The 26179-nt window shown below is 42.4% G+C and overlaps 1 protein-coding gene across 3 annotated transcripts; it reads right to left on the reverse strand.

The window, feature by feature from the left end:
* Nucleotides 1–747: 747 nt before the first annotated feature.
* On the reverse strand, nt 748–26028 carry LOC112236182 (plectin). Of its 3 annotated transcripts, none has more exons than XM_042325812.1 (19): nt 25806–26027; nt 24989–25204; nt 24331–24478; nt 22984–23883; nt 20426–22708; nt 20194–20313; nt 19960–20115; nt 19765–19881; nt 19508–19630; nt 19068–19121; nt 18534–18791; nt 16822–16932; nt 16415–16663; nt 15450–16044; nt 15231–15361; nt 15055–15108; nt 14677–14889; nt 14195–14329; nt 748–1983 (listed from the first exon to the last, which is right to left on the reverse strand). In XM_042325812.1, the coding sequence occupies exons 2-19, from the start codon at nt 25168–25170 to the stop codon at nt 1807–1809; spliced, it is 6006 nt and encodes a 2001-aa protein (XP_042181746.1). In that variant the 5' UTR covers nt 25171–25204; nt 25806–26027; the 3' UTR covers nt 748–1806. The 3 variants fall into 3 exon arrangements, with proteins under 3 accessions (XP_042181746.1, XP_024260534.2, XP_024260535.2); XM_024404766.2 differs by having other exon boundaries at nt 25802–26027; XM_024404767.2 differs by lacking the exon at nt 16822–16932 and having other exon boundaries at nt 25802–26028.
* Between the last annotated feature and the right edge of the window lie 151 nt (nt 26029–26179).

Below are 26179 nucleotides of genomic sequence, written 5' to 3' on the forward strand. Positions count from 1 at the left end.
GGATCAGAAAACCAGTGTGACCATTATTTGCCTCGTGCAGCGTGACACATCTCCTTTGCATAGAGTTGATCAGGCTGTTGATTGTGGCCTGTGAAATGTTGTCCCACTCCTCTTCAATGGCTGTGCAAAGTTGCTGGATATTGGCGAGAACTGGAACACACTGTGGTGCACGTCAATCCAGAGCATCCCAAACATGGTCAACGGGTGACATGTCTGGTGAGTATGCAGGTCATGTAAGAACTGGGACATTTCCAACTTCCAGGAATTGTGTACAGATCGTTGCGTCATGGAGCTGTTCATTATCATGCTGAAACATGAGGTGATGGCAGCGGATGAATGGCACGACAATGGGCCTCAGGATCTCGTCACGGTATCTCTGTGCATTCAAATTGCCATAGATAAAATGCACTTGTTTCCGTTGTCCGTAGCTTATGCCTGCCCATACTATAACACCGCCGCCACCTGCCCATACCATAATCCCACCGCCATACCATAACCCTCCAACATTGACATCAGCAAACCACACGCCAAATTCTCTAAAACAATGTTGGAGGCGGCTTATGGTTGAGAAATTAAACATCGAATTCTCTGGAAACAGCTCTGGTGGTCATTCCTGCAGTCCGCATGCCAATTGCACGCTCCCTCAAAACTTGAGACATCACATTGCGTTGTGTGACAACACTGCACATTTTAGTGTGGCCTTTTATTGTCCCTAGCACAAGGTGCACCTGTGTAATGACCATGCTGTTTAATCATCTTCTTGATATGCCACACCTGCCAGGTGGATGGATTATCTTGCCAAAAGAGAAATGCTCACTAACAGGGATGTAAAACAAATTTCTGCACCAAATTAGAGAGATATGATTTTTTTATGTGAATGGAACATTTCCGGGATCTTTCATTTCAACTCATGAAACATGGGACCAACACTTTACATTTTGCATTTATATTTTTGTTCAGTGTATAACGACAAAGGACTGAAATATCAAAGTCTTTGGTATGGACCTCTTTTTATCCTATTTGGCTTGATAAAGGATCCTGTAAAATGGCTTAGCTTTATTACCATGAATGCACTTGATATCAGACAGGTTGTCAGATCCATTAGGCCAACCTTTGACCTTTTTGACACTTGTCACATACAGAATAATCTTGGAAACCCAGAATTACAATCTTGCATAATTGAGTTAGATACTCAATTCTTTTCTGGGGGAAGATGTGTTTGAAAAGAGACTCGAGCAAGCAGCGGAGGCAGGGCAGTAGCTCCACCCGCCTTTGCAAGTTACAGGCAAGTCTATGGGCCAAATGTCCCTTCCCCTTCCGAAATTCGAAAGATGCGAAATCGTGATTTGTCCAAAATTATCAGTGATGAAAAATCACTGATCAAGTTCCTTGATAGTCGTCGCATCCCACAGTCTGTTGACAGACACTACAATACCAGCTATATTACGTGCATCTGTCCATGAGAGATTACACACAGAACAGTGGGGATTTAGAGATAATTGATTAGAGATAATTTTGATAGAGGTGACAGTTAGAGGTGATTCGACAATCACAGTGAGTATTGTGTAGGCTATAAGGAACTGTCCATCGAAGCACAATGTCAAACTGGGCCACACAACTTCCCACATTTAGGCTGATGCTCTACTGTAGCCTTCCATTTCAAATTACTTTGGGCAGCGAGCGGTTATGAACGTTTGTGTCACAAGCAGGCAGTGTTTGACGATGTCATTAGCTCTGGCCACTATAATCTCTCTGCAGGTAAGCATTCTTTGATTGGCAGCCACAGTGGCCCATCATCTTGTTCTCTCACTGATTGACAGTCACAGCGGCCCATCTTGTTCTCTCTCTGATTGGCAGGCACAGTGGCCTATCATCTGCTCCTCTCTCAGGAGAAGATTGGGGAGGGGCGGGGCTTACATGTCTGTCTGGAACAGGAACTTCCTCTAGTAACGCCACAGGAGCCAGACCTCGTCTGCCATTCACCTGAAACACATAGTCACTCAGTAAGCTATCTACAGTACAGCTGCACTCATCTGTTTAGATAGCAGTCTGCCAGATAGTAGTCTGTAAGATAGTCGTCTGTTAGGATAGCAGTCTGTTAGGATAGCAGTCTGTTAGGATAGCAGTCTGTTAGGATAGCAGTCTGTTAGGATAGCAGTCTGTTAGGATAGCAGTCTGTTAGGATAGCAGTCTGTTAGGATAGCAGGCTGTTAGGATAGCAGTCTGTTAGGATAGCAGTCTGTTAGGATAGCAGTCTGTTAGGATAGCAGTCTGTTAGGATAGCAGTCTGTTAGGATAGCAGGCTGTTAGTATAGCAGGCTGTTAGGATAGCAGGCTGTTAGGATAGCAGGCTGTTAGGATAGCAGGCTGTTAGGATAGCAGGCTGTTAGGATAGCAGGCTGATAGGATAGCAGTCGGTTTGGATAGCAGTCGGTTTGGATAGCAGTCTGGTTAGATAGCAGTCTGGTTAGATAGCAGGCTGTTAGGATAGCAGGCTGTTAGGATAGCAGTCGGTTTGGATAGCAGTCGGTTTGGATAGCAGGCTGTTAGGATAGCAGGCTGTTAGGATAGCAGTCGGTTTGGATAGAGTCGGTTTGGATAGCAGTCGGTTTGGATAGCAGTCTGGTTAGATAGCAGTCTGGTTAGATAGCAGTCGGTTTGGATAGCAGTCGGGTTAGATAGCAGTCGGGTTAGATAGCAGTCGGTTAGATAGCAGTCGGTTAGATAGCAGTCTGTTAGATAGCAGTCTGTTAGATAGCAGTCGGTTAGATAGCAGTCGGTTAGATAGCAGTCGGTTAGATAGCAGTCTGTTAGATAGCAGTCTGTTTAGAAAGTCTGTTAGATAGCAGTCTGTTAGATAGCAGTCGGGTTAGATAGCAGTCGGGTTAGATAGCAGTCGGGTTAGATAGCAGTCGGTTAGATAGCAGTCGGTTAGATAGCAGTCGGTTAGATAGCAGTCTGTTAGATAGCAGTCTGTTTAGAAAGTCTGTTAGATAGCAGTCTGTTAGATAGTAGTCTGTTAGATAGCAGTCTGTTTAGAAAGTCTGTTAGATAGCAGTCTGTTTAGAAAGTCTGTTAGATAGCAGTCTGTTTAGAAAGTCTGTTAGATAGTAGTCTGTTAGATAGTAGTCTGTTAGATAGCAGTCTGTTTAGAAAGTCTGTTAGATAGCAGTCGGTTAGATAGCACTGTTAGATAGCAGTCTGTTTAGAAAGTCTGTTAGATAGTAGTCTGTTAGATAGCACTGTTAGATAGCAGTCTGTTAGATAGCAGTCTGTTAGATAGCAGTCTGTTTAGAAAGTCTGTTAGATAGCAGTCTGTTAGATAGCAGTCTGTTAGATAGCAGTCTGTTTAGAAAGTCTGTTAGATAGCAGTCTGTTAGATAGCAGTCTGTTAGATAGCAGTCTGTTTAGAAAGTCTGTTAGATAGCAGTCTGTTTAGAAAGTCTGTTAGATAGCAGTCTGTTAGATAGCAGTCTGTTAGATAGCAGTCTGTTAGATAGCAGTCTGTTAGATAGCAGTCTGTTAGATAGCAGTCTGTTAGATAGCAGTCTGTTTAGAAAGTCTGTTAGATAGTAGTCTGTTAGATAGTAGTCTGTTAGATAGCAGTCTGTTAGATAGTAGTCTGTTAGATAGCAGTCTGTTTAGAAAGTCTGTTAGATAGCAGTCTGTTTAGAAAGTCTGTTAGATAGCAGTCTGTTTAGAAAGTCTGTTAGATAGTAGTCTGTTAGATAGATAGTCTGTTTAGATCTGTTAGATAGCAGTCTGTTTAGAAAGTCTGTTAGATAGCAGTCGGTTAGATAGCAGTCTGTTTAGAAAGTCTGTTAGATAGCAGTCTGTTTAGAAAGTCTGTTAGATAGAAGTCTGTTAGATAGCACTGTTAGATAGCAGTCTGTTAGATAGCAGTCTGTTAGATAGCAGTCTGTTTAGAAAGTCTGTTAGATAGCAGTCTGTTAGATAGCAGTCTGTTAGATAGCAGTCTGTTAGATAGCAGTCTGTTAGAAAGTCTGTTAGATAGTCTGTTTAGAAAGTCTGTTAGATAGCAGTCTGTTAGATAGCAGTCTGTTAGATAGCAGTCTGTTAGATAGCAGTCTGTTTAGAAAGTCTGTTAGATAGTAGTCTGTTTAGAAAGTCTGTTAGATAGTAGTCTGTTTAGAAAGTCTGTTAGATAGTAGTCTGTTAGATAGCAGTCTGTTAGATAGCAGTCTGTTTAGAAAGTCTGTTAGATAGTAGTCTGTTAGATAGTAGTCTGTTTAGAAAGTCTGTTAGATAGTAGTCTGTTAGATAGCAGTCTGTTAGATAGCAGTCTGTTAGATAGTAGTCTGTTTAGAAAGTCTGTTAGATAGCAGTCTGTTTAGATAAGTCTGTTAGATAGTAGTCTGTTAGATAGTAGTCTGTTTAGAAAGTCTGTTAGATAGCAGTCTGTTTAGAAAGTCTGTTAGATAGCAGTCTGTTTAGAAAGTCTGTTAGATAGCAGTCTGTTTAGAAAGTCTGTTAGATAGTAGTCTGTTAGATAGTAGTCTGTTAGATAGCAGTCTGTTAGATAGCAGTCTGTTAGATAGCAGTCTGTTAGATAGCACTGTTAGATAGCAGTCTGTTTAGAAAGTCTGTTAGATAGCAGTCTGTTTAGAAAGTCTGTTAGATAGCAGTCTGTTTAGAAAGTCTGTTAGATAGTAGTCTGTTAGATAGCACTGTTAGATAGCAGTCTGTTAGATAGCAGTCTGTTAGATAGCAGTCTGTTTAGAAAGTCTGTTAGATAGCAGTCGGTTAGATAGCAGTCTGTTTAGAAAGTTGTTAGATAGCAGTCTGTTAGATAGCAGTCTGTTAGATAGCTCTGTTTAGAAAGTCTGTTAGATAGATAGTCTGTTTAGAAAGTCTGTTAGCAGTCTGTTAGATAGCAGTCTGTTAGATAGTAGTCTGTTAGATAGCAGTCTGTTTAGAAAGTCTGTTAGATAGTAGTCTGTTAGATAGTAGTCTGTTAGATAGCAGTCTGTTAGATAGCAGTCTGTTTAGAAAGTCTGTTAGATAGCAGTCTGTTTAGAAAGTCTGTTAGATAGCAGTCTGTTAGATAGCAGTCTGTTAGATAGCAGTCTGTTAGATAGCAGTCTGTTAGATAGCAGTCTGTTTTAGATAGCAGTCTGTTTAGAAGCTGTTAGATAGCAGTCTGTTAGATAGCAGTCTGTTAGATAGCAGTCTGTTAGATAGCACTGTTAGATAGCAGTCTGTTTAGAAAGTCTGTTAGATAGCAGTCTGTTTAGAAAGTCTGTTAGATAGTAGTCTGTTAGATAGCACTGTTAGATAGTAGTCTGTTTAGAAAGTCTGTTAGATAGTAGTCTGTTTAGAAAGTCTGTTAGATAGTAGTCTGTTAGATAGTAGTCTGTTAGATAGTAGTCTGTTTAGAAAGTCTGTTAGATAGTAGTCTGTTTAGAAAGTCTGTTAGATAGTAGTCTGTTAGATAGTAGTCTGTTAGATAGTAGTCTGTTAGATAGTAGTCTGTTTAGAAAGTCTGTTAGATAGTAGTCTGTTTAGAAAGTCTGTTAGATAGTAGTCTGTTAGATAGTAGTCTGTTTAGAAAGTCTGTTAGATAGTAGTCTGTTTAGAAAGTCTGTTAGATAGTAGTCTGTTTAGAAAGTCTGTTAGATAGTAGTCTGTTAGATAAGTCTGTTAGATCTGTTTAGATAGTCTGTTTAGAAGCAGTCTGTTAGATAGCAGTCTGTTAGATAGCAGTCTGTTAGATAGTAGTCTGTTAGATAGTAGTCTGTTAGATAGCAGTCTGTTAGATAGCAGTCTGTTTAGAAAGTCTGTTAGATAGCAGTCTGTTTAGAAAGTCTGTTAGATAGCAGTCTGTTTAGAAAGTCTGTTAGATAGCAGTCTGTTTAGAAAGTCTGTTAGATAGTAGTCTGTTAGATAGTAGTCTGTTAGATAGCAGTCTGTTTAGAAAGTCTGTTAGATAGCAGTCTGTTTAGAAAGTCTGTTAGATAGCAGTCTGTTTAGAAAGTCTGTTAGATAGCAGTCTGTTTAGAAAGTCTGTTAGATAGCAGTCTGTTAGATAGCAGTCTGTTAGATAGCAGTCTGTTAGATAGCAGTCTGTTAGATAGCACTGTTAGATAGTAGTCTGTTTAGAAAGTCTGTTAGATAGTAGTCTGTTAGATAGTAGTCTGTTTAGAAAGTCTGTTAGATAGTAGTCTGTTTAGAAAGTCTGTTAGATAGTAGTCTGTTTAGAAAGTCTGTTAGATAGTAGTCTGTTAGATAGCACTGTTAGATAGTAGTCTGTTTAGAAAGTCTGTTAGATAGCAGTCTGTTTAGAAAGTCTGTTAGATAGTAGTCTGTTAGATAGTAGTCTGTTTAGAAAGTCTGTTAGATAGCAGTCTGTTTAGAAAGTCTGTTAGATAGCAGTCTGTTAGATAGCAGTCTGTTAGATAGCAGTCTGTTTAGAAAGTCTGTTAGATAGCAGTCTGTTTAGAAAGTCTGTTAGATAGCAGTCTGTTTAGAAAGTCTGTTAGATAGCAGTCTGTTTAGAAAGTCTGTTAGATAGTAGTCTGTTAGATAGCAGTCGGTTAGATAGCAGTCTGTTTAGAAAGTCTGTTAGATAGCAGTCTGTTTAGAAAGTCTGTTAGATAGCAGTCTGTTAGATAGCAGTCTGTTAGATAGCAGTCTGTTTAGATAGTCAGTCTGTTAGATAGTCTGTTAGATAGCAGTCTGTTAGATAGCAGTCTGTTAGATAGCGGTCTGTTTAGAAAGTCTGTTAGATAGTAGTCTGTTTAGAAAGTCTGTTAGATAGTAGTCTGTTAGATAGTAGTCTGTTAGATAGTAGTCTGTTTAGAAAGTCTGTTAGATAGCAGTCTGTTTAGAAAGTCTGTTAGATAGTAGTCTGTTAGATAGTAGTCTGTTAGATAGCAGTCTGTTAGATAGCAGTCTGTTAGATAGCAGTCTGTTAGATAGCAGTCTGTTAGATAGCAGTCTGTTTAGAAAGTCTGTTAGATAGCAGTCTGTTTAGAAAGTCTGTTAGATAGCAGTCTGTTTAGAAAGTCTGTTAGATAGTAGTCTGTTTAGAAAGTCTGTTAGATAGTAGTCTGTTAGATAGTAGTCTGTTAGATAGCAGTCTGTTTAGAAAGTCTGTTAGATAGTAGTCTGTTAGATAGTAGTCTGTTAGATAGCAGTCTGTTAGATAGCAGTCTGTTTAGAAAGTCTGTTAGATAGTAGTCTGTTAGATAGCAGTCTGTTTAGAAAGTCTGTTAGATAGCAGTCTGTTTAGAAAGTCTGTTAGATAGCAGTCTGTTTAGAAAGTCTGTTAGATAGCAGTCTGTTTAGAAAGTCTGTTAGATAGCAGTCTGTTTAGAAAGTCTGTTAGATAGCAGTCTGTTTAGAGTCTGTTAGATAGTCTGTTAGATAGCAGTCTGTTAGATAGCAGTCTGTTAGATAGCAGTCTGTTAGATAGCAGTCTGTTAGATAGTCTGTTAGTCTGTTTAGAAAGTCTGTTAGATAGTAGTCTGTTTAGAAAGTCTGTTAGATAGCAGTCTGTTAGATAGCAGTCTGTTAGATAGCAGTCTGTTTAGAAAGTCTGTTAGATAGTAGTCTGTTTAGAAAGTCTGTTAGATAGTAGTCTGTTTAGAAAGTCTGTTAGATAGCAGTCTGTTTAGAAAGTCTGTTAGATAGCAGTCTGTTTAGAAAGTCTGTTAGATAGCAGTCTGTTTAGAAAGTCTGTTAGATAGCAGTCTGTTTAGAAAGTCTGTTAGATAGCAGTCTGTTTAGCAAGTCTGTTAGATAGCAGTCTGTTTAGAAAGTCTGTTAGATAGCAGTCTGTTTAGAAAGTCTGTTAGATAGCAGTCTGTTTAGAAAGTCTGTTAGATAGTCTGTTTAGTCTGTTAGATAGCAGTCTGTTAGATAGCAGTCTGTTAGATAGCAGTCTGTTAGATAGCAGTCTGTTAGATAGCAGTCTGTTAGATTAGCAGTCTGTTTAGAAAGTCTGTTAGATAGCAGTCTGTTAGATAGCAGTCTGTTAGATAGCAGTCTGTTAGATAGTCTCTGTTAGATAGCAGTCTGTTAGATAGATAGTCTGTTAGATAGTAGTCTGTTAGATAGCTGTTTAGTCTGTTAGATAGTAGTCTGTTAGATAGTAGTCTGTTAGATAGTAGTCTGTTAGATAGCAGTCTGTTAGATAGCAGTCTGTTAGATAGCAGTCTGTTAGATAGCAGTCTGTTAGATAGCAGTCTGTTTAGAAAGTCTGTTAGATAGTAGTCTGTTTAGAAAGTCTGTTAGATAGCAGTCTGTTTAGAAAGTCTGTTAGATAGCAGTCTGTTTAGAAAGTCTGTTAGATAGCAGTCTGTTTAGAAAGTCTGTTAGATAGCAGTCTGTTTAGAAAGTCTGTTAGATAGCAGTCTGTTTAGTCTGTTAGATAGTCTGTTTAGTCTGTTAGATAGCAGTCTGTTTAGATAGCAGTCTGTTAGATAGTAGTCTGTTAGATAGCAGTCTGTTTAGAAAGTCTGTTAGATAGCAGTCTGTTTAGAAAGTCTGTTAGATAGCAGTCTGTTTAGAAAGTCTGTTAGATAGCAGTCTGTTTAGAAAGTCTGTTAGATAGCAGTCTGTTAGATAGCACTGTTAGATAGCAGTCTGTTTAGAAAGTCTGTTCGATAGCAGTCTGTTTAGAAAGTCTGTTAGATAGTAGTCTGTTAGATAGTAGTCTGTTAGATACTAGTCTGTTAGATAGTAGTCTGTTAGATAGTAGTCTGTTAGATAGTAGTCTGTTAGATAGCAGTCTGTTTAGAAAGTCTGTTAGATAGTAGTCTGTTAGATAGTAGTCTGTTAGATAGCAGTCTGTTAGATAGAGTCTGTTTAGAAAGTCTGTTAGATAGCAGTCTGTTTAGAAAGTCTGTTAGATAGCAGTCTGTTTAGAAAGTCTGTTAGATAGCAGTCTGTTTAGAAAGTCTGTTAGATAGCAGTCTGTTAGATAGTAGTCTGTTAGATAGCAGTCTGTTAGATAGCAGTCTGTTAGATAGCAGTCTGTTAGATAGCACTGTTAGATAGCAGTCTGTTTAGAAAGTCTGTTAGATAGCAGTCTGTTTAGATAGCAGTCTGTTAGATAGAGTCTGTTTAGAAAGTCTGTTAGATAGTCTGTTTAGATAGTAGTCTGTTAGATCTGTTAGATAGTCTGTTTAGAAAGTCTGTTAGATAGTAGTCTGTTAGATAGCAGTCTGTTAGATAGCAGTCTGTTTAGAAGCAGTCTGTTAGATAGCAGTCTGTTAGATCTGTTAGATAGCAGTCTGTTAGAAAGTCTGTTAGATAGTCTGTTAGATAGCAGTCTGTTTAGAAAGTCTGTTAGATAGTAGTCTGTTTAGAAAGTCTGTTAGATAGCAGTCTGTTAGATAGCAGTCTGTTTAGAAAGTCTGTTAGATAGCAGTCTGTTTAGAAAGTCTGTTAGATAGCAGTCTGTTTAGAAAGTCTGTTAGATAGTAGTCTGTTTAGAAAGTCTGTTAGATAGCAGTCTGTTTAGAAAGTCTGTTAGATAGCAGTCTGTTTAGAAAGTCTGTTAGATAGTAGTCTGTTAGATAGTAGTCTGTTAGATAGTAGTCTGTTAGATAGTAGTCTGTTAGATAGCAGTCTGTTTAGAAAGTCTGTTAGATAGTAGTCTGTTAGATAGTAGTCTGTTAGATAGCAGTCTGTTAGATAGCAGTCTGTTAGATAGCAGTCTGTTTAGATAGTCTGTTAGATAGCAGTCTGTTTAGAAAGTCTGTTAGATAGCAGTCTGTTTAGATCTGTTAGATAGTCTGTTAGATAGCAGTCTGTTTAGAAAGTCTGTTAGATAGCAGTCTGTTTAGAAAGTCTGTTAGATAGTAGAAAGTAGTAGTCTGTTAGATAGTAGTCTGTTAGCAGTCTGTTAGATAGCAGTCTGTTTAGAAAGTCTGTTAGATAGTAGTCTGTTAGAGAAAGTCTGTTAGATAGCAGTCTGTTTAGATAGATAGCAGTCTGTTTAGAAAGTCTGTTAGATAGCAGTCTGTTAGATAGCAGTCTGTTAGATAGCAGTCTGTTTAGAAAGTCTGTTAGATAGTCTGTTTATAGAGTCTGTTAGATAGCAGTCTGTTTAGAAAGTCTGTTAGATAGCAGTCTGTTTAGAAAGTCTGTTAGATAGCAGTCTGTTAGATAGTCTGTTAGATAGCAGTCTGTTAGATAGTCTGTTAGATCTCTGTTAGAAGCAGTCTGTTAGATAGCAGTCTGTTAGATAGCAGTCTGTTAGATAGCAGTCTGTTTAGATAGCAGTCTGTTAGAAGTCTGTTAGATAGCAGTCTGTTAGATAGTCTGTTAGATAGTCTGTTAGATAGCAGTCTGTTTAGAAAGTCTGTTAGATAGCAGTCTGTTTAGAAAGTCTGTTAGATAGCAGTCTGTTTAGATAGCAGTCTGTTTAGTCTGTTAGATAGCAGTCTGTTTAGAAAGTCTGTTAGATAGCAGTCTGTTTAGAAAGTCTGTTAGATAGCAGTCTGTTTAGAAAGATAGTAGTCTGTTAGATAGTAGTCTGTTAGATAGCAGTCTGTTTAGAGATAGCAGTCTGTTTAGAAAGTTGTTAGATAGCAGTCTGTTTAGAAAGTCTGTTAGATAGCAGTCTGTTTAGAAAGTCTGTTAGATAGCAGTCTGTTTAGAAAGTCTGTTAGATAGCAGTCTGTTTAGATCTGTTAGATAGCAGTCTGTTAGATAGTAGTCTGTTAGTCTGTTTAGATAGTCTGTTGTTCTGTTAGATAGCAGTCTGTTTAGAAAGTCTGTTAGATAGCAGTCTGTTTAGAAAGTCTGTTAGATAGCAGTCTGTTTATAGTAGTCTGTTAGATAGCAGTCTGTTTAGAAAGTCTGTTAGATAGCAGTCTGTTAGATAGCAGTCTGTTAGATAGCAGTCTGTTAGATAGCAGTCTGTTAGATAGCAGTCTGTTAGATAGCAGTCTGTTAGATAGCAGTCTGTTTAGAAAGTCTGTTAGATAGTCTGTTAGTCTGTTTAGAAAGTCTGTTAGTCTGTTAGATAGCAGTCTGTTTAGAAAGTCTGTTAGATAGCAGTCTGTTTAGAAAGTCTGTTAGATAGCAGTCTGTTTAGAAAGTCTGTTAGATAGCAGTCTGTTAGATAGTAGTCTGTTAGATAGCAGTCTGTTTAGAAAGTCTGTTAGATAGTAGTCTGTTTAGAAAGTCTGTTAGATAGTAGTCTGTTTAGAAAGTCTGTTAGATAGCAGTCTGTTAGATAGTAGTCTGTTAGATAGCAGTCTGTTTAGAAAGTCTGTTAGATAGTAGTCTGTTAGATAGTAGTCTGTTAGATAGCAGTCTGTTAGATAGCAGTCTGTTTAGAAAGTCTGTTAGATAGCAGTCTGTTTAGAAAGTCTGTTAGATAGCAGTCTGTTAGATAGTAGTCTGTTAGATAGCAGTCTGTTTAGAAAGTCTGTTAGATAGTAGTCTGTTAGATAGTAGTCTGTTAGATAGCAGTCTGTTAGATAGCAGTCTGTTAGATAGCAGTCTGTTTAGAAAGTCTGTTAGATAGCAGTCTGTTAGATAGTAGTCTGTTAGATAGCAGTCTGTTTAGAAAGTCTGTTAGATAGTAGTCTGTTTAGAAAGTCTGTTAGATAGTAGTCTGTTAGATAGTAGTCTGTTAGATAGCAGTCTGTTTAGAAAGTCTGTTAGATAGCAGTCTGTTTAGAAAGTCTGTTAGATAGCAGTCTGTTTAGAAAGTCTGTTAGATAGTAGTCTGTTAGATAGCAGTCTGTTTAGAAAGTCTGTTAGATAGCAGTCTGTTTAGAAAGTCTGTTAGATAGCAGTCTGTTAGATAGCAGTCTGTTTAGAAAGTCTGTTAGATAGCAGTCTGTTAGATAGTAGTCTGTTAGATAGTAGTCTGTTAGATAGTAGTCTGTTTAGAAAGTCTGTTAGATAGCAGTCTGTTTAGAAAGTCTGTTAGATAGCAGTCTGTTTAGAAAGTCTGTTAGATAGCAGTCTGTTTAGAAAGTCTGTTAGATAGTAGTCTGTTAGATAGTAGTCTGTTAGATAGCAGTCTGTTAGATAGCAGTCTGTTAGATAGCAGTCTGTTAGATAGCAGTCTGTTAGATAGCAGTCTGTTTAGAAAGTCTGTTAGATAGCAGTCTGTTTAGAAAGTCTGTTAGATAGCAGTCTGTTTAGAAAGTCTGTTAGATAGCAGTCTGTTTAGAAAGTCTGTTAGATAGCAGTCTGTTTAGAAAGTCTGTTAGATAGTAGTCTGTTAGATAGCAGTCTGTTAGATAGCAGTCTGTTTAGAAAGTCTGTTAGATAGCAGTCTGTTTAGAAAGTCTGTTAGATAGCAGTCTGTTTAGAAAGTCTGTTAGATAGCAGTCTGTTAGATAGTAGTCTGTTAGATAGCAGTCTGTTTAGATAGTAGTCTGTTAGATAGTAGTCTGTTAGATAGTAGTCTGTTAGATTAGTCTGTTAGATAGTCTGTTAGATAGCAGTCTGTTAGATAGCAGTCTGTTAGATAGCAGTCTGTTTAGAAAAGTCTGTTAGATAGTCTGTTTAGTCTGTTAGATAGCAGTCTGTTAGATAGCAGTCTGTTTAGAAAGTCTGTTAGTCTGTTAGATAGCAGTCTGTTTAGAAAAGTCTGTTAGTCTGTTAGATAGCAGTCTGTTAGATAGCAGTCAGTCTGTTAGATAGCAGTCTGTTTAGAAAGTCTGTTAGATAGCAGTCTGTTAGATAGTAGTCTGTTAGATAGCGGTCTGTTTAGAAAGTCTGTTAGATAGTAGTCTGTTTAGAAAGTCTGTTAGATAGTAGTCTGTTAGATAGTAGTCTGTTTAGAAAGTCTGTTAGATAGCAGTCTGTTTAGAAAGTCTGTTAGATAGTAGTCTGTTAGATAGCAGTCTGTTAGATAGTAGTCTGTTAGATAGTAGTCTGTTAGATAGTAGTCTGTTAGATAGCAGTCTGTTTAGAAAGTCTGTTAGATAGCAGTCTGTTAGATAGCAGTCTGTTTAGAAAGTCTGTTAGATAGCAGTCTGTTTAGAAAGTCTGTTAGATAGTAGTCTGTTTAGAAAGTCTGTTAGATAGCAGTCTGTTTAGAAAGTCTGTTAGATAGTAGTCTGTTTAGAAAGTCTGTTAGATAGCAGTCTGTTAGATAGCACTGTTAGATAGTAGTCTGTTTAGAAAGTCTGTTAGATAGCAGTCTGTTTAGAAAGTCTGTTAGATAGTAGTCTGTTAGATAGCAGTCTGTTAGATAGCAGTCTGTTAGATAGTAGTCTGTTTAGAAAGTCTGTTAGATAGCAGTCTGTTTAGAAAGTCTGTTAGATAGCAGTCTGTTTAGAAAGTCTGTTAGATAGCAGTCTGTTTAGAAAGTCTGTTAGATAGCAGTCTGTTTAGAAAGTCTGTTAGATAGCAGTCTGTTTAGAAAGTCTGTTAGATAGTAGTCTGTTAGATAGTAGTCTGTTAGATAGTAGTCTGTTAGATATCTCAGACACAGATCTGTTCAATTACAGTGCATTCAGAAAGCATTCAGACCCCTCAACTTTTTCCACATTTTGTTACGTTACAACCTTATTCTAAAATGGATTCAATTCTCCTCATCAATCTACACACAATACCCCATAATGATAAAGCAAAACTATTTTTTTTAAACATTTTTTGCATTTATTTCACATTTAAATAAGTGTTCAGAACTTTTATTCAGTACTTTGTTAAAGCACTTTTGGCAACGAACGCTGCAAGCTTGGCACACCTGTATTTGGGAGGTTTCTCCCATTCTTCTCTGCAGATCCTCTCGAGCTCTGTCAGGTTGGATAGGGAACATCGATGCACAGCCATTTTCAGGTCTCTCCAGAGATTTTTGATCGGGTTCAAGTCCGGGCTCTGGCTGGGCCACTCAAGGACATTTTTGATGTCAGCCCTCAATTACAATTGTCATAGCTAATGTCTGAATACTTACGCAAATAAGGTATCTGTTTTTTGTTTTTTTTATACATTTGCTAAAATTTCTAAAAAACTGTTTTTCAGTATGTCATCATGGAGTATTGTGTGTAGATTGATGAGGAAAAATTGTAATTTAATCCATTTTAGAATAAGGCCGTAACGTAACAAAATGTGGAAAAAGTCAATGGGTCTGAATACTTTCCAGAATGCCCTGTACATACACATGATGATCCGATATAAAGAGATTCAAACTACAAGTTAATTCTGTAAGTTGATTGGTAAATGACTGTTGACTGGATGTTGTTGATTGGCCCACCTCGGCCTGACAGAAGCCGTCGTTGCGTGGGTTGCCTAGCAGCATGACGGTGTCTCCCTCTCTCAGGGCCAGCTCTCTGCTGGGGTGGAGGTTAGGACTGTCCTTCAGAGGGTTGTAGTTGTAGATGGCCACAAGCTGAAAGGCACGCCACACACACGCAGAGTACACACACAGACACACACACATTAATACACAAGCCCAGAAGAGATGACTGTAAATGTAGATATTTATGAATGCATCACATTTCATTATTTCATACAGATTTCAATGAAACACAGTAACTGAAAAGGAACACATCAAGACCGTTGGACTTGCTGAGTCGGGTGAGTAAGGTTTCAACTGGAGAGTGTGGCTGGAAATATGCAGTAAAAGATTAAAAGATTAAAATGTTGGGTCAGGATAAGTTTCCCAAAATGGTCAGGGCAAAAGTGATCATGTGGTGGGTGTGTCAATTTAGAAGTGGGCATGTCTGTAGAACTCACTGGTTGGGTGGAGCCATTGTGTCGGTGTGTGGGCGGAGTCCTGCAGTCTCGGTAGGCAGGGTCTGTGCAGGGAGCACGGGTGTGATCTGTCCTAAACTGGGTGTGTTTTCCCCTGTAGATGAGGTGGACCTTCTCCGCATAGAGACCGTTGGAGCCCAGGGTCTGAACACTGATGTGGACTGGGCCGGACAGATCTAGATTCTCCAGAATACACTGAAAGAGAGGACAGATACACACTGTCATCTTCAACCATTCAACTGATGAGACGTAGAAACACCACACACAGTGAGGAATATTATTGCATCATTAGAACAGGAAGAGGAGAAAGAGGAGGAGGAAAGGTGGAGCATGTTGTCAAAGGACTGCTTCATACCGTACCTTCGTGCATGCAGAGCTCATGACAGACTTGTGGAACTCCCCTTCCACATAGATCTGTGGAGGGAGAAAGAGAGAGAGAGAGAGAGATGAACAAGGCATACACAGAGCACCGAATGAACAACACCAAAGCCATCCATTTACATTCTAATGTATCCAAGGCGAGAGGAGCAGCCTACCATGTATCCATACACAAAGGTTCCGTTGCTGCAGCCCAGCTCATCCAGTGGCGGTCTCTCCCAACCAATCATGAGGCTGCTCTGTCCCACTGTCCTGATGACCTCAACAGAGCTCACCTCAGCTGGAGGTTCTAAGAGGGGCGGGACCAAAGACAATCAGACACGTATGCTTTCCGTCAAGTGTACAGTCAACAGTGTGTATTGTGTAGGCTACTGCACCTGGTATAGCTCTGGGTTTGGGTGGTTTAGCTTGTTCAGGCTGGATGTTGGAGAGGGGCTTCTTGATGCAATGATCCTCATCAGGCAGTCGTGACATCTCAGCAAGGGGAAGAGCAGTAGTGATGGGGGCCATTTTGGTGGGGGCTGTAGTTCCAGCGGTAATAGGTGGAGGGGCAGATTTGGTGGGGGCAGTGTTCCACAAGGCAGTGGTAGTTTGTGCTTCAACAATCCGAGCCACAGCGGTAGGAGGGGTATTAACAGGGGTTGTAACATTGGAGGTAGCAGCAGCAGAGCCAGTTTTAGAGAGGGGTTCTTTACCACGGCTAAGGGCAGTAGTGGTGGTGTAGACAGGAGGGCTGGTAGTTGGATGTGCTCTGTTTGGGGTCTGCTTAGAAGAGGTAGCACCATCACTGGTAGTTTTAGTGGGGGCAGTGGCAGATAGGAGACTAGTACTAGTAATAATAGGGGTAGTTGCTACAAGGGTATGCTTTGGTCGGTTGGGGGCAGCAGGGTTGTGGTTGGGGTATCCTGGGGAGTACCCCTGTCCTGGAGGGGGACTGGAATAAACCTGGGGGCTGGTATTGGAAGGGGAAACCTAGGGAGAGAATGGGTGACATGGTTGTGTAGACTATATTGGGACTTTGTGCATAAACAATATACATTTGCGGTCCTTCAAGCCTGGTTAGCATAGCATTGTGTGTTTTGATAATTCTACTACAACTTTTTTTTACAAGTTTCCGTTGAAAACAAGTTACTCAATATTTAATATGTGGCTGTTTTTATATGAATGTGCAGTTTAAAGTGTTTATTGTATTTTGATGTGTATTGTGGTTCTATACAGGCTCATCTGGAAAAGAGACCTAGGTCTCAGTCTGACTCCCTGTCTAAATAAAGGTTAAATAAATCTAAAATAACTTGTGTAGGTAGGTAGCATAGAGTTTGTTGAAGCTGTACTATAGGCCTACCTGGTAGCTGTTGGAGAGAGTGTTCTGCAGCTGCTGGTGAAGGTTGATTATCTTCCCTGGACTGGTCAGCTTCCTAGTCAGACTGGCACATCTCTCTGGCGAGGGGGAAGTCAGGATGAGTGGTCTCCCATTCTCCTCTAAGAAACGGGCAGGGACCAGGCCAGTCTCCCCTTTCACCTCGGCATGGTACATCCCATGTCTGTCTGGAAGTCCAGTAACTTGGACTGATTCACCCGCAGAAAGGGGCAGCTGTAACAGAAATGTGTTGATAATATAAGCCTACTGTATAAGACATGCAACAAGATATCATTTGTTGTCATGTATTTATATTAATTAAAACAATGCTCTGTGACAGAATACTGTGTGCCACAGAAACTGAGAGTTGTAATATTTCTATATCCAACTACCATTGGCAGTAGAGTGTGAGGCATGTTCGGAGAGGGGCAGTAGTCTGCTGTGGCCACACCCACTCTGAAGTGTTCCCTCCTACTGCCTTCAGACACAGCTTTACTCAGCTCCTAGGGAGAGAGCACAACCCCTCAGAGATGGCCAGGGAAACCCCTTACACAGGTGTGTTATGTTATAAACCCCTTCAGCTGGTGTGAGGTATGTTTCTGTATTACACAGTGGTGGGAAAAGTACCCAATTGTCATACTTGAAAAAGTAAAGTTACGTTAATAGAAAATGACTCAAGTAAAAGTGAAAGTCACCAAGTAAAATATTACTTGAGTAAAAGTCTAAAAGTATTTGGTTTTAAATATACTTATGTATCAAAAGTAAATGTAAAAGTATACAGAATTTCAAATGCCTTATATTAAGCCAACCAGACGGCACCATTTTCTTTTATCTTTTTATTTACAGATAGCCAGAGGCACACTGCAACATTCAGACCTCTTTTCCATTATTGAGTGAGTCCACCAGATCAGAGGCAGTAGGGATAACCAGGGATGTTCTCTTGATAAGTGCGTGAATTGGACCAGTTCCCTGAACTGCTAAGCATTCAAAATGGTAGGCCTTAATAACGGAACACTAGTCACTTTAATAAGGTTTACATATTTTTGCTTTACTCATCTCGTATGTATACACTACTCTATTCTACTGTATTTTAGTCCACGCCACTCCGATATTGCTCATCCTAATATTTATATATTCCTTAAATCCATTATTTTTCTTTTAGGTTGTGTGTATTGTGGGTGTTGTTGTGAATTGTTAGATATTACTACACTGTTGGAGCTAGAAACACTACACCTGCAACAACATCTGCTAAACATGTGTATGTGACAAATAACATTTCATTTGAAATGTCAGGAGTACTTCTGGGTGTCAGGGAAAATGTATGGAGGAAAAGTACATCATTTTCTTTAGTAATGTAGTGAAATAAAAGTTAAAGTTGTCAAAAATATGAATAGTAAAGTACAGATTCCCCCAAAAAACGACTTAAGTACTAGTTTAAAGTATTTTTACTTTAGTACTTTACACTACTGGTTTCACACTGTACTAAGATGAGTTAGTGGTTCGGTGCAGTGGCATGGTGTCACGGTCGTCATATGGAGGAGACCAAGGCGCAGCGTGGTGAGCGTACATACTTCTTTAATGAAAGAACGAACACTGAACAAATCAAACCGTGAAGCTAATATGGCTAGTGCAGACAGGCAACTAAACATAGAATAACAACCCACAAAATAACCAAGGAATATGGCTACCTAAATATGGTCCCCAATCAGAGACAACGATAAACAGCTGCCTCTGAGAACCAATCTAGGCAACCATAGACATATAAACACCTAGACATACAAAAACGCAGAGACAATACAAAAACGAAACAAACCACCCTCATCACACCCTGACCTAACCAACATCATAAAGAAAACATGGATAACTAAGGTCAGGCCGTGACACATGGTGTGTTACTGTGGTGCGTTTCAAACCTCTCCTCGGGAGCGGAAATTTCACAATTTTGTTGTTGCCCTGCACTAACTCACCCGAATCGAGTAGTTAAGGGCTTGATTAGTTGACAAGTTTAATCCGGTGTACTAGCTGTGGAATAGCTTGAATATATGGAACGGCTGGGGGTCCCCAAGGAGAGGTTTGAAAACCTCTGTGTTACCACATCTCTTACCTGTGCTGCGGAGGATGCAGCAGAGGTCTGTGAGCACTCCGGTCGTTCTGAGGCTGCAGGTGGGAGAAGGTGGGTGTTCTCCTGCAGAGCTGCAGTGAAGGTGCTGGCGTAGTCCTGCAGTGCTGTGTCATTAAGCAGGTCCTCAGCCTCCTGGGTCAGATTGTAGTCCAGGCAGCCATACCGACGCAGGGCTCGCATCAACTGCACCAGTAGACTGTTCCTCTGCTGGCACTTCACCACCAGGCATGACAGCTTGGCCTGCCATCGGACAGATCATCAGTCAATCAAAACCAAAACCTGGCAGCTTGGCCTGCCTTCGAACAGATCATCAGTCAATCAAAACAAAAACCTGGCAGCTTGGCTTGTCATTGGACAGATCATTAGTCAATCAAAACCAAATCGTTACAGCATGGCCTGCCATTGGATACAACAGCTGTCAGTCAAAACAAGTCCAACACCAAATCTTATTTTAGCTTCAAACAACCATGTATCAAAGCAGACTAACAGGCTACCCCCATTCTCCACCCCCCTCACCTTTAGAGGAGCTATGTCCAGATCCGTCTGACTCTTTCTCAGGAGAACATTGTACTGGAGAAAGTCAGGGGAGACATAGTCATTAGACTAAATACACGGACTGGAAATAACAACAAAGCATTACAGTAAACCAAAAACACTGACCACAAATACAGCTCTGTTGATATTGTAAAAGCTCTCTTCCAATACAATTCATTCTGCATGTCTTTGAACAAACATCACTAAGCAGAGAGCTGTTGTTTTATCAGACTAGGATGAAGTTGCTCCTTGACACTGATCTCAAGTCAGACTTGAATTTTCTTCCTAACAGGTAAGGCTCGGGATTCGGGGATGGTAGAGTATTAAACTGATTCTAAATCTGTGCAAAAGGATGCCTTCTACCTAAATTGGTAAACTTAAGGGTAACCTTTACCAATCTTAGCTGACAAAAGGCAGTTTACCTTATTTCTGATGTCATCATAGCGCACCCTCAGTAAGGTGAGTGTGTTGCTCCAGTCCTCTCTGCTGCCCTGCTCTCCCTTCAGAGATGTGTACTCTGAACTCAGCTCCTTCAGAGCAACACTCTGCGTGAACGATCACAAATTCAGGTATACAGTACACACATAGAAAGATTTAGTCAACACACACACCTTGGCTTTGAGTTCAGCCTGAAGCAACACACACCTAGGCTTTGAGTTCAGCCTGAAGCAACACACACCTTGGCTTTGAGTTCAGCCTGAAGCAAGCTGAACTTCTCTTGGATCTTGATCCTCAGTGAGTGAGCATCGGTCTTCTCTCTCTCCAGACACAATAGTCTGCTCTTCACCTCTCCCAACTAACAACAGACACAGCCAGTGGGTTATCATGACATGACTATGGAGGTTAGTGAGAGGGATACTTTCTCTATCCATACCTCTGCTCTCAGTGTGTGGTTTTCCCTCTTTGTCTTCTCCACCTCCTTGGTTTCCTCTCTCATCCCCTTCACCTCATTGGCTGCCTTTCCCGCCCTCTTCTCAGCCTCCTCTCGTCTGACCTCAGACACACCCAGCTCACGGTACCACCTTTGAGCCTGCACACACAGATTCTGTTCAGTCATGGTTCTGACCTCTCCTCTGATTGGCCAAGACAGGAAGAAAGGAGCACTCACCTCTGATTGGGTCTTCTTCAGTACCTCTCGTGAGCTTCTGAGTTCTAACCCCAGCGACTCGATCTCCCTCATCAGTTCACTCTGCTCCATATCTGTTCCCTCCTTCTCTCCCAAGTGGTCCTGGATACGGGGATATGCTATAACTCACACAACCCTGCGACACGCTACTACTGACAGAAACTCAGTGCCAACATACATAACAACTCACACAAGTACAAAGATTCCCTCCTACCTGTGCAGACTGTGCCAAACGGATGGTCTTGTAGGAGTAGACCGTGGCCAGACATCTATGAGTGACATCACCATCATCATGCATTTTTGGCATCTGACCCCCTCTCGCTGTAGCCACAACCTTTGTGCGTGTTGCCTTGCCAACGTGGTTCTCTGAGGGCTGCTGGTTGTGGCTCCGCCCCTGTAACAGCAGCTGATACCGTAGAGTAGCGACGTCCATCTGCAACTGGTCTCTCTCCTCTGTGAGCTGTTCTCTCTGTTCTCTCAGAACATCCATTGACTGAACTAGCTGCTCTTTCTCTTCTTTTAGATCAGAGACAAACTGGTCCACCTGGTACCGCTCCCGTGTTTGAAGGCTGAGAGATGACAGCTTGTCTCTTTCCTGCTCTAGACGGCTGAGTGTCTGTGTTAGCTGGTATCTCTGTCCCTTTAAACCACACATTGACTGCATCAACTGGTCTCTCTCATCTTTTTGGCCGAAGAGAGACTGCGAGAGCTTGTCTCTCTCCTCCTGGAGTCCAGACATTGACTGAACTAGCTGGTCTCTCTCCTCCTGGAGTCCAGACATTGACTGAACTAGCTGGTCTCTCTCCTCCTGGAGTCCAGACATTGACTGAACTAGCTGGTCTCTCTCCTCCTGGAGTCTAGACATTGACTGAACTAGCTGGTCTCTCTCCTCCTGGAGTCCAGACATTGACTGAATTAGCTGGTCTCTCTCCTCCTGGAGTCCAGACATTGACTGAACTAGCTGGTCTCTCTCCTCCTGGAGTCCAGACATTGACTGAACTAGCTGGTCTCTCTCCTCCTGGAGTCCAGACATTGACTGAACTGGCTGGTCTCTCTCCTCCTGGAGTCCAAACATTGACTGAACTAGCTGGTCTCTCTCCTCTTTTAAACCACACATTGACCGCGTCACCTTGTCTCTCTCATCTTTCAGACCACAGAGGGACCTTGTCAGCTGGTCTCTCTCCTCTTTTAAACCGCAGAGTGACTTATGGATCTGGTCGCGTTCTTCTTTCAGAACCCACATGGAGCGTGTTAGCTGGTGTTTCTCCTCTGTCTGACTGCTAAGTGAGAGGGCTACCTGTTCTCTTTCCTCTTTGAGATCACTGAGATAGCCAATCAGCTCGTCCCTCTTCTCTCTAAGCCTGCACGTTGACTCCGTGGTCAAACGGTCCTCCTGCTGACTACACACTGACTCAACCGTGTGGTCAACCTGTGGTACACCACTATTCACTGACCCTGGCGTCTGATCACCTTGTAAACTGGTCACAACCCCTACTGTGGGTTGACCCTGTTGAGCGTGCACTGAGCCGACCGCATGCTCACCCTGTTGACCGCACTCTGACTCTGACTCAGTGGTCAAACCACTGTCACCCTGCTGTAGGCCTAGCTGACCGCTCTCGACCCGTCTTTCCTGCAGCTCTATGATAGTGTTGAGGTCATCCTCAGTCTTCTTGGTCAGCTCAGTGATGAGACCTCCCTGCTCCACGTTCTCCTGCTCCAGCCTGGTGCTCTCCCTCTCTAGCAGGGACACTTGCAGCCTGAGCTGGACTAGCTCCCTCTCACTCTCCCCCTCCTGGCTCTCTATGTGGGCTAGGAGCTCCTGGATACGCCTGCCCAGGGCCCGGTTCTCCTGGTTCAAGGCTAGGGCTAGGTCATCTTGGGCTAAGGCATACAGGGACAGGTCATCCTGGGCTAAGGCTAGGATAGTATCATTCTGATATGGAGTTGCAGTGAGATCTCTGCAAGTCTGGGGTATGAGGTTTGGAGTTGACACCTTGTTTTCCTGGACATTTGTCATGCTCTCGCCTACAAGCGAGGACCCCTGCTCCACCTCGTAGGCCCCTGTTTCTCCCTGCGCCCTGAGTTTACATTTCAGTCGGGCGTTCTCCTCGGTCACCCTGTGCAGCTGGTCCTGTGTGTGTCGTAGAGTGCTCTCCAGCTGGTCCCTGTGGTCCCGGAGTGAGTCCATGTCGCCCCCCATGCTCCTGTAAGCCTCTTTCAGGGCCTCAGTCTCCTCGCTTGTCCCCTCCTCCAGGTTGAGAGAGGGGAAGCCCCCAGGACCAGGACACCAGTCCCTCAGGGTCAACTCCCCCAGACCCTCAACGCTCTTAGTACCCAGGGATATGAGGCCGGGGTTCTGGCTACGGTGGCCTGAGAGGTTCAGGAGGTCCGGCTGGGGCAGAGGCAGAGTGGAGTTTTCCTGCGACCTCTCTGTTGCTCCATGGTGTTGAGCAGAGGGGTGTGTGTCTAGTGAAGCCTGGCCTGGGATCATCTTCACCTGCATAGATGATGAACACTAAACATTAGAGGTTCATCAAAAAGCAGATCCCAGTCTCAAACACACAAGCCGGCCACACTCGTTAGTTTCTCTGTAGTTAGTCAGATCAACATTCCACTTTGGACCCATGATAATCCCACCTTATAATCCATTTTACAATCCTAAAATAAGGTTTGCTTATAATTGTAATCATTCACATTCTTGAGGCTTAACTCTCCAACTCTTACACTGATTTACAGAGTCCCCTCTACATGAACTTTCACCTCATCACTCACCGGGTTAGTGTTGTTCACAGAGCAGGGAACTGGTTGACCCAGGTCAGGGGTGTTTGGCAGGGAGGTAGCCAGGCTGGGTGTAGAGACAGGGCTGGGGTCAGTAGAACCCAGGCTGTGGTTGGTCTGTCTCAGAGTGTGGCTGAGCCTCTGACACAGTCTCTGGTTCTCCTCTTGCAGCTCCTCCACCTCCTCCATCAGGGAGCTCTCTGTCAGCTTCAGTCTGTGGACCACCGTCTTCATCTCCTCCAACGTACAGGACAAGAAGTGGTTGTTCTCCTGCGCTTCCTCCAACTGTTCCATCAGCCCCCTCTGCTCCGCCAGCCCCTGCTCCTCCCTCTCCAGCAGAACCCTGAGGTCCTCCTGGAGGCTGAGGATGAAGCTTCTCAGTCTAGCCTCACCCCCCAGACTCTCACCATCTTCCCCTTCCTCCCCCTCTCTTTCTCCCTCTATTTCTCTATCATCCGCTCCCTGCTTCTGCTGGAGCTGTTGTCCGTAGTGTCTCCGCTGTGTCTTCTCCTCACCGTCCTCCTCCTCTCCTTCTCCTTCCTCCCTTGGGTGGGGCAGTCTCTTTGTCTCTGTTCTCTGTTGGCCTGAGGTTGGTACCATGACGGACTTGACATTGTCTGCAGTAACGGAGTTGGTGCTAGCTGTGTTGACAGGGGCTATGTAGGTGGCAGCAGATACGTTCATCTCCAGCACCGGTCGCTCCAGCTGGTGGAGTCTGGTCTGCAGGCCCTGCTCTCTGTCTCTGGCCAGGCCTAGCTTGTGGTGCAGCTGGCTCTTAAAGTGCTCAAAGTACTGAGACTGGCGGCCCATCTCCTCTTCTTTAGCCCTGAGCTGGGCCTGGCAGCGCCGCAGCCTCTCCCTCCACACACGATCCCCACGCTCCTTCTCCTGGGACTGGGACAGAGACATTACAATAACTTACACCTGAGCTACAATAGAGTTCTGATACTCGCATACTCCCTGCATTCTCCTTCTTCTTACAATTACAATAAAGTACAATAAATTACCCTACACTAATACCTGAGTTACAACAGGTTTACACTACACTAATACCCAAGTTACAACAGGTTTACACTACACTAATACCTGAGTTACAACAGGTTTACACTACCTGAGTTACAACAGGTTTACACTACCCTACCTGAGTTACAACAGGTTTACACTAAACTAATACCTGAGTTACAACAAGCTTACACTACACTACCTGAGTTACAACAGGTTTACACTACACTAATACCTGAGTTATAACAGGCTTACACTACATGTACAGTACAGCTTCCAGTACTCGTATGTTTGCTATGCCTCATTGAAGCTCATGTAAAGCTCAATTCTGTCTCTCACCATGGAGCGTACCTCCTCCCTCAGCGTGTGGAGCCGCTCATCCAGCCTCTGGCGCTGCAGCATGCTGGGGCAGTGGAGGACTGAGTTGGAAGTAAGGTCCTCCACCTTCTGTAGCAGGCTCTGTTCTGACACCTCCAACTCTCTAATCCTGCACAGGAGGACAACATGACTCATTAGATCACATTACATTTTCATAGCATTACATGATTAGCATAGCATTACATGACTAGCATAGCATTACACGATTAGCATAGTATTACACAATTAGGATAGCATTACATGATTAGCATAGCATTACATGATAAGCATAGCATTACATGAATAGCATAGCATTACATGATTAGCATAGCATTACATGATTAGCATAGCATTACATTAGCATTCAACAGAGATGAGACATCCTACTGTCAAATTGTTTTTGCTTGTCATAAGTCCAAGAGAAAATAGAAGTGTGCACACATACCTTACTGACTGCAATGTTTGAAATAAACCCCACACAGTGATATCATGCTAAGAGGTAACCAACAGTCTGTTACTGTGGCAAAATGCTGCTTGGTAAGCTGCATGTGAGTACAGGATGTGCAATGTGATATGGTTGTGGCCATATGTTGTAGCTGTGTGATACATGATCCCTGTCTCTATGTCACCTGCTCCTCACCTGCTGTGCAGAGCGCTCTCAGACTCAGTGAAGGAGCTGACGTTGTCTCTCAGGCTGTGCTCTAGAAGCTTCACTCTGTGGGTCAGAACCTGGAGGTCCGGGGTGCCAGTGGGACCTGTTACCATGGTTACAGAGTGAGCTCCGGTTCCGGTCCCCGCTGTTGTAATCATGTTCCCCTCCATGGTTGTTGTTCATGGGTGACCTCCTCTCTGGAACCTGCAAACCAACGGTTTCCATTCAGAAACCTTACTGATCCTCTCCCTGCATTCATCCACTGTCCGGTAGCAAACCAACAAACGCACTCCTTCTCCAACCTCAGTCACACCCCCTCTCTTTCTCAAAAACTGCCTCCCCTCTCCTCTTTCTCTATATCCCTCTCTGACCTCCCTCTTTCTCTCCCTTCGCTTCTCTCTCTTTGTCCTCTCTTCCATCTCTTTGTTGACCCTTTGCTGTGGTGTAACACACACGCACGCACACACACACACAAATTGCATTAATCATGAGAGCAGCAGCTCGGCTGCAGCAAGTAGCTGACTAGCTTCAGACATGCGTCTAAAGTTACCTCACCACCTCCTCCCCCTAACCACAACAAGCCCCTCCCCCTCATCCCATCACCTATCTCTCCCAGTTAGCCAAGTTACTGCGTAACTCTGATTAAGCTAATGAATGAATGCAATGTGAAGCCAATGGATAACTCAGAACTGCAGAACAGAGCTGAAGGAGGAAGTATTTGTATTGGGTTTGTTTTGTCAAGGTACCTAAAGTTAGTCATAATTGTAAAATACAGTGCTGTGGTAATATAAAGTAACTTACATACTGAAGAGTCTTTGTTGTCTTCCACCGTCTAGACTCCTCCCGTCCCCTCAGTCCTCTGGTGTCTCTACTGCGGAACCTACTAAGAGCGTTCACTTCTTACCCTTTCAATGTGGCCGTGACAGACGTTTCCATGGAGACCTTCATGCGCTGAGCTTTCCGGGAATGTCCAGTGCCCAGGACTTGGCTAGTCTGTGTTAGAAAGGCCATCTGCTTTCTTTCCACCTCCCCATCTTTCCCCCTTCTTCTTCTTCTCCTCCTCTTTCTCCCTCCTCTCCGATTGCACTCTTTCGTTGTGTGGTTATAAATTCATCTGAGGCACTGTCTCAATCAATGTTGTCCTTATTGACCCGCTTCAGTGTTGCAGCCACAATGTTT

This window comes from Oncorhynchus tshawytscha, linkage group LG08 (genome assembly GCF_018296145.1).
Source record: "Oncorhynchus tshawytscha isolate Ot180627B linkage group LG08, Otsh_v2.0, whole genome shotgun sequence".
Taxonomy (NCBI): domain Eukaryota; kingdom Metazoa; phylum Chordata; class Actinopteri; order Salmoniformes; family Salmonidae; genus Oncorhynchus; species Oncorhynchus tshawytscha.